This window comes from Microtus ochrogaster, chromosome 1 (genome assembly GCF_000317375.1).
Source record: "Microtus ochrogaster isolate Prairie Vole_2 chromosome 1, MicOch1.0, whole genome shotgun sequence".
NCBI classification, from domain to species: Eukaryota; Metazoa; Chordata; class Mammalia; order Rodentia; family Cricetidae; genus Microtus; species Microtus ochrogaster.
Window position 1 is genome coordinate 36849117 of NC_022009.1, and position 9483 is coordinate 36858599.

At 49.3% G+C, this 9483-nt stretch overlaps 1 protein-coding gene and 1 non-coding gene across 2 annotated transcripts in view; one reads left to right on the forward strand and one right to left on the reverse strand.

Annotated features, from left to right (window-relative positions):
- Window positions 1-9483, forward strand: part of Dglucy (D-glutamate cyclase) — an 88693-nt gene that overhangs the window by 39127 nt on the left and 40083 nt on the right. Inside the window, exons 3-4 of the mRNA XM_005343454.3 lie at window positions 5405-5555; window positions 8207-8405. Coding sequence (XP_005343511.1) covers window positions 5405-5555; window positions 8207-8405 — 350 coding nt within the window. The remainder of the gene's footprint in view (window positions 1-5404; window positions 5556-8206; window positions 8406-9483) is intronic.
- Window positions 3071-3177, reverse strand: LOC113457030. Its single transcript, XR_003377688.1, has one exon. It is a non-coding gene; the product is annotated as a U6 spliceosomal RNA (small nuclear RNA).

Here is a 9483-nt window from a genome sequence, read left to right on the forward strand (position 1 = left end):
AAAGAAGAAGAAGAAGAAGAAGAAGAAGAAGAAGAAGAAGAAGAAGAAGAAGAAGAAGAAGAAGAAGAAGAAGAAGAAGAAGAAGAAGAAGAAGAAAACTGCTTTTCCCCCTGGGAAAAGAGGCCCAGGCCATGGTGTCTTTTAACTGCCCTTGTTCCAGATCAAATTTCCCTACCCTATGATGGCCTTACTCTCTGTGTGGCACCTACTCTTCCACTGTCTCCTAGGCATGACAGCCAGTGCTCCCAAAGTCCCGAAACACACACGCACATGCATGCAGACATGTGATATGTCACTCATCTAAGTCCCACCAATATTTCACAGTAAAACCTTTAAGGCTTTAAGATATAGCTCAGTATGGTAGAGAACTTGCCTACTATTCTCAAGGCCCTGGATTCTATCCCTCGCACCAAAAGAAAAAAGAACAAAAAGGTAGTCTATAGACTTCTCTGGTTATGGTACAAACACCAAAGAAAAAGCCAGTAGTGTGCTTAATGTGCTTAAAACAAGAGTTCTTATTTAACAGATTGCTATGACAGGCCTCGATTGTTATTTGTGGGTTAATCAGTACCTATCATTGCATAGCAAAACACCCTAAGAGTAATGGCTTAGAGCTAGAAATTTCACAAGTCACAAGCAGACGCTGGGCTTGGTGAAGCAGTTTCTCTGCCTGTACCATCTGGCTGGACCATCCAAGATGCCTTCTCCCTCACTCCGATGACCGATGAGGTGACCGGACCAGAAAGCCTATAATTCCTTTCTGTGGAGCCTCTGTCTGCTGGCTAGCTTCCATTGTTACCTTGAGAAGCCGAGAGTCACCTGGGAAGGGGGAAACCTTAACTGAGTAATTTTCTCAATCAGATTTCCTGTGGCTGCATCTGTGGAGTATTTTCATGATGGCTAATTGTTTCAAGAGTCCCCAGCCCACGGTGAGCAGCTCCTTCCCTAGGTAGGTGGGTCTGGACTATAGGAGAAAATCAACTGAGCACAAGGCCGGTGAGCGGCATTTTTCCACAGCTTCTGTTTCTGTTCTTGGGTTCCTGCCCTGACTTTCCCCAAACAATGAGTTGTAGCCTGAAAGTGTAAGCAAGTTAAACCCTTTCCTTCTCAAGCTGCTTTTGGTCATGGCGTTCGTCACAAGAGAAAGGCAAACTCGGACACTCTCCAACATGGTGGCCAGTCTTCTTTCGTTGGTAGCTCAGGACTCCAAGAGAAAGCAGTCCGCTAAGGTATATATGCAAGCCATGACCCAAGACTGTCCACACCACAGACTAAGGTCCTCTCAGCCAAAACAAGTCACATGGCCAAGGCCCAAGCCAATGAAGATGGTCTGTTGGTACATGAACGGCAGGAAGCAGAATTTATACAAAAGACTCCCAAGGTCTAGCAAAGCCATTGTACACCTTCAGCAAACAGGAGTCTCACCCCAGACAGTGACCGCATCCTGGACCCTCAAGGGGGCAGTGGGTCTGAACCCCCAGGGTGGACAGTGAGAGTGTGGGTCCCAGATTTGCTCCTCACTAGAGCCACACTGTGAGCAACCAATGTGACCTTCCCAGGCTTGTTTCCAAAATAAGAAAAAAAATGGGGACAGTCTCCTCCACGGGAGCCTTCTGGAGGGCTATGTGGGCTGCTAAGCTCCTTCCAAGCCAACTGCCGTCTGTAAGATGATCCATCAGGAGGTGCACGCTCCAAAAGCTGGAGGACTCCAGCCTAGGGCTCAGTGTTACAGGCTTCTAATCTGATTAACAGCACTGAAGGTTTGCTTCCCCCTCTTTCTTGCTAAAAAATCGATTTTTGGTTAAAAGACTCAGAATTAGTCACTGAGTTTCTCTCCACAAAGAGAAAGTGTCATGACCTTAAATGGAACCAGAGAGCCCCAGGGATGTGTGAATCACACTGGGCTATGAGGCCCCTTCACCTAGAAGCGTGGTCTGCCCACCGCCCTCTAAAGAGGGGCCGCGTGGCCTCTATTCCATATTGTACTGCTAATGGGGACACTCAGGACTTTCCTATTCATCTCCCTCAGCTCCCGAAGTGCATTTAATTAAAAAGGAAACAAAGAGGCTTTGTGTCCCTAATGCCTCCCTGATTTATTGCATTAAAAATCCAATTTGTCCTCACAATAGGCTTCGGAGGGAAGAGGCCGTGGAGATACAGGAGGCCTTTAAGCTGGCTGCTTTACCGCCACCTTCCCACAGGTGGAGCCAAGCGTGGCCTGCTTGAAAAGTGCACGGGCACCCTATCCTTCTGGGCTACTGGGGTGCCCTCGGAAAGCCTGTTGGTGACTCAGGCAGACACTTTTGAGGTAATGAGTAGCTGCACTGCCTCACCACTTGCTGGTCCTTGGTCCTGGGGTTTTCCCAGGAGATGGTCATGTCTACTTCACCCCTCTTCTCTGAGGAAGTCTTGAACCCATCACACAAGGGTCCAGAGTCTGTGCTCCAGTGGACACAGCGCCATGATGAAGAGTTCACAAATCGCTTAGCACAGAGCAACCTGGAACACTGTAAGCACACGGTAAATGTCTGTCGATAGTGTCCCAGTATTCTTGTAGAGAAGAAATGTCCACAGGTTGACAGAGCACATCTGGCCATTAGGAAAACTGTTCCCAATGTTCTTTCTCTCATAGAGCACAGCTCTGACTGTAGTGTGGTCTCTATCTTAATTGTTGTAGCAAAACATCTAATACAGGGTGTGTTGGTTACCTGTTTCACAGCTGTAACAAAATACGTAACAGAAGCAACAACCTATGGAAGGAAGGGTGTGCTCTGGCTCACAGACCCAGGTGACAGGATCATAAGGCACACGGTCACGTGGCATGAGCAGTCAGGAAGTAGAGACTGATGGATGCCGCTGCTCAGCCCACTTTTTTTCAGTACAGAACCCCAGCCTGTGGAATGGTGCCATCCTCGTTTAGGGTGAGTCTTCCCACCTCAGTTATTACCCGGTCCATACAGGCCAGATGATTGTTTCCATGGTGATTCTAAGTCCCATCAAGGTGATGCTCAAGGTTATCCAGCATAGTGGGTGGTTTATAAAAGAAAGGTTTTTTTTTTTTGTTTTTTTTTTTTTTATGGAACGCTTCACGAATTTGCGTGTCATCCTTGCGCAGGGGCCATGCTAATCTTCTCTGTATCGTTCCAATTTTAGTATATGTGCTGCCGAAGCGAGCACAAAAGAAAGGTTTTATAAAAGAAAGGATTCTGTTAGCTCATGGTTTGGGAAGCTGGAAGTCCAAGAGCCTGGTTCTAGAATCGAGCAGGGGCCACATCCAGCTTTAACTCGTGGCGGAAAGCAGAAGGCAAGTTGCTGTGTGTCGAAGGGCAAGCAGGAATGGCGGGGGCGCCTTGCAACAACTGTTTCTGTGGGACTGAGTCAGTTCCATGAGAATACTAACTCATGAGAAGACATTGACTCTTCCAAGAAGGTTGCAGCCATGACCCAAAAATGTCTCAGTAGGCTCCACCTCCCACTAACACACAGGACAGTGGTTCTTCACCTGTGAGTTACAACTCCTTTGGGCATATGCTGGATATCCTGCATATCAGACATTTACATCACAGTTCATAGGAGTTAGAAAAATTATAGTTAGGAAGCAGCGATGGAATAATTTTATGGTGGGGGTCACCCCAACATGAGGAGCTGTATTAAAAGAGTGAAGGGTTAGAGAGGTTGAGAGCCATTGACGAGGAACCAAAGTTCCAACTCAGGGACTTTTGGGGATCTGCCCAACCACAACCTTAGTTTTATAACTCTGAGAAGGGTGTCTCCAGAGAAGAGCATTGAAGTCATTCAGTCTTATCACCTGTAGATAGCCATGATTGTGCAGATATATTCCCTTTGAGTTCTTTTGTCAATTTTATAAAAAAAGAGGCTATGTCAAGCATGCTATTTTAGCTGGCATTGTTCCTTTAACAACGATTTGATGTTGACAGATCACAACTGACGGAGGTCTCTTTGAGGTAGACATTGTTAGTGGCAGCTTCCAGGTGTGAAAACTGAGGCCAAGAGATGAAAAGCCACTTTACAGGGGTGACAGAGCTGGGGAGAAAGTCAAGACTCAAGATGAGTGTCATCTGCGTCCAAAATCAGAGAGCTTTTCCATGCCCAGGACGGTCGTTTGCTTCAGAGGAGCTCATGGTACGCAAACAGACTTTCCCCTACCTCCCCGTGAGGCCATGAGTCCACTCTTCAGGAATCAATCTGCACAGACAGTCAACATCTGCCGAAGGTTAGCCAAAAGATGGCAACACGGATGAGAGGCACTGGGTCATGTCAGTCAGCAGGGCAAGGCACATATGATGCTAAATCCTGGCTGTCACCTTGATGTATTTAGAATTACCATGGAAACCAAACAGGTTTATGGAAGGTTCTCTAGATTAGCTCACTGAGGTAGGAAGATATTAGGGTGTCATTCCATGGACCCAGGACTGAGAAAAAAAATGGGAAAACTAGCTGAACACTAGAATCCTTTACTCTCCACCTCCTGAGTGTGGACACCACGTGACCAGCTGCCTCCTGGTACCACGCCCTCGCCATGCAATGGCCGTATGCCCTGAAACTGAACAAAATATTCCCTTTCTCCCTTTTTGTCACGCAATGAGACAAGTAACCAACAGAGCACATGGCAGCCGCAGTGTGACCGCCTTGACAACCACCGGGACTGCAAAACTGAAAAAGATGGGCAGCCCCAAGTGCCAGAGATGCCCACCAAGGGTGGCTGTACCACTCAGAAGAGCCACAGTGGGAAGTTGCTGGGCAGTGTCCAGTAAAGCTGACTGGGTTTTTCTACCGTAAGCCCAGGTGAATGTCAAATAGGAGAGCACATGTATCCTCTATCATGTTCAGGGTGGTGCCATCTGTGATATCCCGTTAAAAGTCCTTCCCCTTCTCATTGTGTGAATTACCACACACCATACATAACACATGAACAGACTACTATGACATGCAATATGGGTCAATCCCTAGATATTAGAGAAAGAATTAGAACTTAAAATATGTATGGTATACGGTTCCGTCATGTGGGTCATGGGTTAGAAGTCAGGATAGTGGCACCGTGGATGGCGCAGCCAGGGTGTGGACTCTGAGGAGCTGATCATGCTGTCTCTCAATCTGGATGCTTGCTAGGTGGGTGTGTTTATAGTGCAAAAATATACTTTCTGTTTGTTTGTTTGTTTGTTTGTTTGTTTTTGTTTGTTGAGACAGGGTCTCACCATGTAGCCCAGGCAGACATCAAACCTGTGATCTCCTGCCTCAGCCTCCTGAGCGCTATGACTATAGGTGTGTTCCTCCATCATACACAACTGTGTTACACACTTAAGTACACTTTGCTGTGCATCTCAAACAAGGGTCTGCAAGCATCAACCAGGTGTGTCTTTGTCCCATCTCTCACCCAACCCAGGACTCCAGCCAGCTAGTGTGGTGGTCCTACCCAGATCCCTAGCACCAGCCTTTGAAAGCTTCTGCCAGGCCAATTGTGGTCCTCTGCCCCTGCTGAGGCAGAGTGAGCCAGAGAAGGTGCTGCCCCGCCTGAGTGCTGTTCCAGACAGAAGGTAAGAAGCCTATGCTACGGTAGACCTAAGTGTGGCAAGATGGTGTGGTCTGAGTCCTTTGTTAGAAGGTACACTGATCCAGCCTTAGGGACCACACAGGTTCTGGCATGTGTGTCACATGACCACTGCTCAGGTACAAGTTGCCCTCTCCACCTTTCCTACTCCAAACCCTGTCTGCCAACCCCACAGCTGCTCCTGTCCCAGGCCTGGAGAAACCCTGTGGGCAGGGTCTTGTTCCATTTTCTATTGTCGTGATAAAATATGCTGACAAAAGCAACTAAGAGTGGGAGGGTTTGTTTTAGCTCATCGCTACCTGAGAAGCTAAGTGGCAGGGGCATGAAGCAGTCAATTACATTATATCCAGAGTCAAGAGAAGAGAGCAATACTTTTTTTTTTTTTTTTTTGAGATAAGGTCTCACTACCCTGGCTGACTTGGAACTGGCTGTGTAGACCAGGCTGGCCTTGAACTCCTAGAGGTCCGCCTGCCTCTGCACGCCCCGCCCTGCACGCTGGGATTAAAGGTGTATCCCACCAATCCTGGCCCAGGAGCAATAAACTAATGCAAGTGTGAATGTGCTTAGCTTTCTATCTCTCTCCACTCTTGTGCGGCTCAGGATCCCCTTGCCTAGGGAATGATGCCACCCACAGGAGATGGATCCTCCCACTTCAATCTCCCAGTGACATCCTTACAGGCCAACCTGAGAGTCTCTTCCCATGTGATTCTAGATCGTGTCAAATTGACAATTAAAATTAACCATGACAGGCCCTGCCACCTGTCACTTTGTCATTCCCACCAGAAAGTCCTTGCACAGGAACTGGAAGAAAAGAACAATGCTTGCATCACTAACCCCCAGAGGAAAATACCATTTGTCTTGCCCAGACTCTTAAACAGCAGATGTCCCTTTTAGCTCCTGGCTGCTTATTCTCCACAGTTTCAGTTACCCACGGGTGACCAGTGTCTAAAAATACGGCATGGAAAATTTCAGGAATAAATAACTCGACGTTTTAAATAACTTTTATGACAGTATATCATTCCAATCACTGTGAATCTGATTTATAACGCAAACATCAGGTGCGGAAATACAAGGGAAAGAACACATAGAGGTTTAGCATCTATGGGCCTAGCTAGTGCCAGGTATTCACTAAGGATACTAGATGTATTTCCACACATAAGAGCATGGCAGAGCAAGCCTCATAGGTGGCCCTGGCAAGCTTGTCTCTATGTCTCTCCACCATGCCCTAGCTTCATTTGCAAGGCTAGCTGTGGCTCCACCTTCTCTGACCTAGACTGTTAGACCCTGTACCTGCTCTCCTGATCTTCCTCCTGCTCTCTCCTCCCCCCCCCCCGTGCCCCTCTTCTGCTCACCCACAAAAGTGGCCTTTTCTAAGTCCGCATCTGATCACGTGATTATTTCAAAGTCTCCAAGGCCTGCTGGAGTTTGTGCCTCGGTGCCATCTCAAGACCAGTGGTGACCTGGCCCCACTCGGTTTCCCTGGTACTCAGGACACCCCCAGCTCTCTCCCCAGACAGAAGGCTCGCCATTACATTCCATAGACTCGAGGATGAGAGGCCCCTCGAAAATGCTGCTAGGGCCTGAGCTGGTACTTCCTGTTTACCAGCTTGGAGCATCCTGGTACAGACCTGGTACACTCAGTGCCTCCATACTTTGCATGTTCTGCAACCTCTGCCTAGGTGTGCTTTCTTTCCTATCCCACTTATAGACCCCTACTTACGCCTCAAGACCCAACACCTCCCCCTTGGTGAGTTGTGTGCTTTCCAACACTATGAGAAAACACCCAAGACAAACATCGTGAAGGCAGAGCGGCTTGTTTCGGGTGGCTATTTGAGAGGCTTCAGTTCATGGTCGACCTATTGCTTGGGCCTGTGCAAGGCAGCACGACATAGTGATGGAGCAAAGCAGCTGACAAAGACCGTGGGAAAGTAGCGTCCTGTTCCTCAAGGGGATGTCCCCAATGACCAAACTTCCCCTCTCTAGTCCTCACCTTCTAAGGGTCCAGACCTGCCACTACTACCGCAGGCTGGGTCATGCATCAGCCCGTGGGCTTCTGGGGGACACTCGAGATCCAGACTAGCATAGTAGAAGAGGAAGCCTTCTCATCTTCCTGCGTCCCTCCACTGTCTAGACACTTGCTGCTCTGTGTAGCAGGTATCTGAAGGTAGAGTCACACCCTGGCCATCCCACAACCCCACCCCTGGCACATGAGTGATCTGGGGTGAGCAGAGGTGAGGCTTGTACCACACCGAGCTTTCAACCTCATGGAGAGGTCCTCTATGGAGAGAGGAGGCCTGACCCTGTGAACTCTGACCTGTGAGCTCTGAGAGGTTTCTTGAAGCCACCATGCTCTGTCTGGGTCTGCCAGCATCCTCTCCAGGGCAGAAAGGCCAGGATTTTATTCTTGTGGGTCTGACTGATCTCGTATTGAGGTTCAAGAAATTGAGTGAGGTGGGAGCCACGTCATTCAGTAAAAGGTTTGGTCATGCTTCGGGAATACCAGTCAAGCCCAAGGCAGAAACCAAGTCCCCTAGACATGTTAGCCTCGGACAGCCCCTCCACTGCCCTTTTAAAAAGTGCATCATTGGGGACCAAAATAAAAGCCAGGGGCCTATGAGCATCGCTTTGTGTCCCCAGGACCATCTGTCCACAGTTTCAGAAATACGAGTTTGGCGTCCACACAGGCATCCTGGCCTCACTGGAAGAGTTCTCAGAGCAGCTGAAGGACATGGTCACCTTCACCCTGGACTGTAGCTTCTCCATAGATGAGACCTTGGAGCAGGCAGGGATTCCCAGAAGAGACCCAGCAGGACCCAGCCACGCAGGCGCATACAAGGTAAGGCTGCACCTCGGGCAGAACGGCTTGAAAATGTGGATGGCGTTGTATTTCCCTGTGGTGGAGAGAACATTGGCACAGGAAGCTGAAGCCCTAAGGTTGGCCCCAGCTCAGGAGTTCTTCCAGGTGAAACCAGGAGCCTCTGACCCAGCCTCTCACCCTTCCACCTCTGATAGGGCTGTGGCATCCAGTGTAGCTCTTTTTGATCAGTTTGTTACAGCTGAGTCAATCAAAGTCATCTGGAGAGTGTGTGTGTGTGTGTGTGTGTGTGTGTGTGTGTGTGTGTGTGTGTGCATTGTTCACACCTGGGTGTACACCCGGCTCTATGATGTGTTCACGCCAGAGGTCAACCTGTGTTTCTCACGGTCAATCCACCTTGTTTTCTGTCCAGCTGCAGTTCTTTGGAGAAGGGAGGGTGTGGATAGGGCGATGCACAAATGGCCGTCAGAGGACAACTTACAGAAATCAATTCTTCTCTTCTGCCACATGGGTCTTAGGAACCAAATCAAGCCATCGACCCGAGTTCACTGGTTAAGGCTAGGCTGGCTGGTGAGAAAGCCCTAGAGACACTCTTGTGTCCATGTCGCCAGTGCTAGAATTACAAGCACAGTCTGTCACAATGCGCAGTTTTGATGTGGGCACTGAAGATGAACTGAGACAGAAGGGTGGGTGGCCTCTCCTGGGACAGGCCTGCTGTTAGGGACTGGTGGCTGAGCCTGAGCTGGGGAACTTTTCTTCCTGCTGACACCAATCAAGCAGGGGAAGAGCAGTCCTTGTTTCCACTTTTCCTTCCCCATACTACGGGGAAAGGCCTGAGAGCTCACCATATCAGTGGCCTCCAGACCCCCTGAGCAATGACCAGCCTCCAGGTACCTGTGCAATGGCCAGCCTCCAGACCCCCTAAGCAACGACCAGCCTCCAGACGCCCTGTGCAATGACCAGCTTCCAGGTCCCTGTGCAGTGACCAGCCTCCAGGTCCCTGAGCAATGACCAGCCTCCAGGTCCCTGTGCAATGACCAGCCTCCAGGTCCCTGTGCAATGACCAGCCTCCAGGTCCCTGTGCAATGACCAGCCTCCA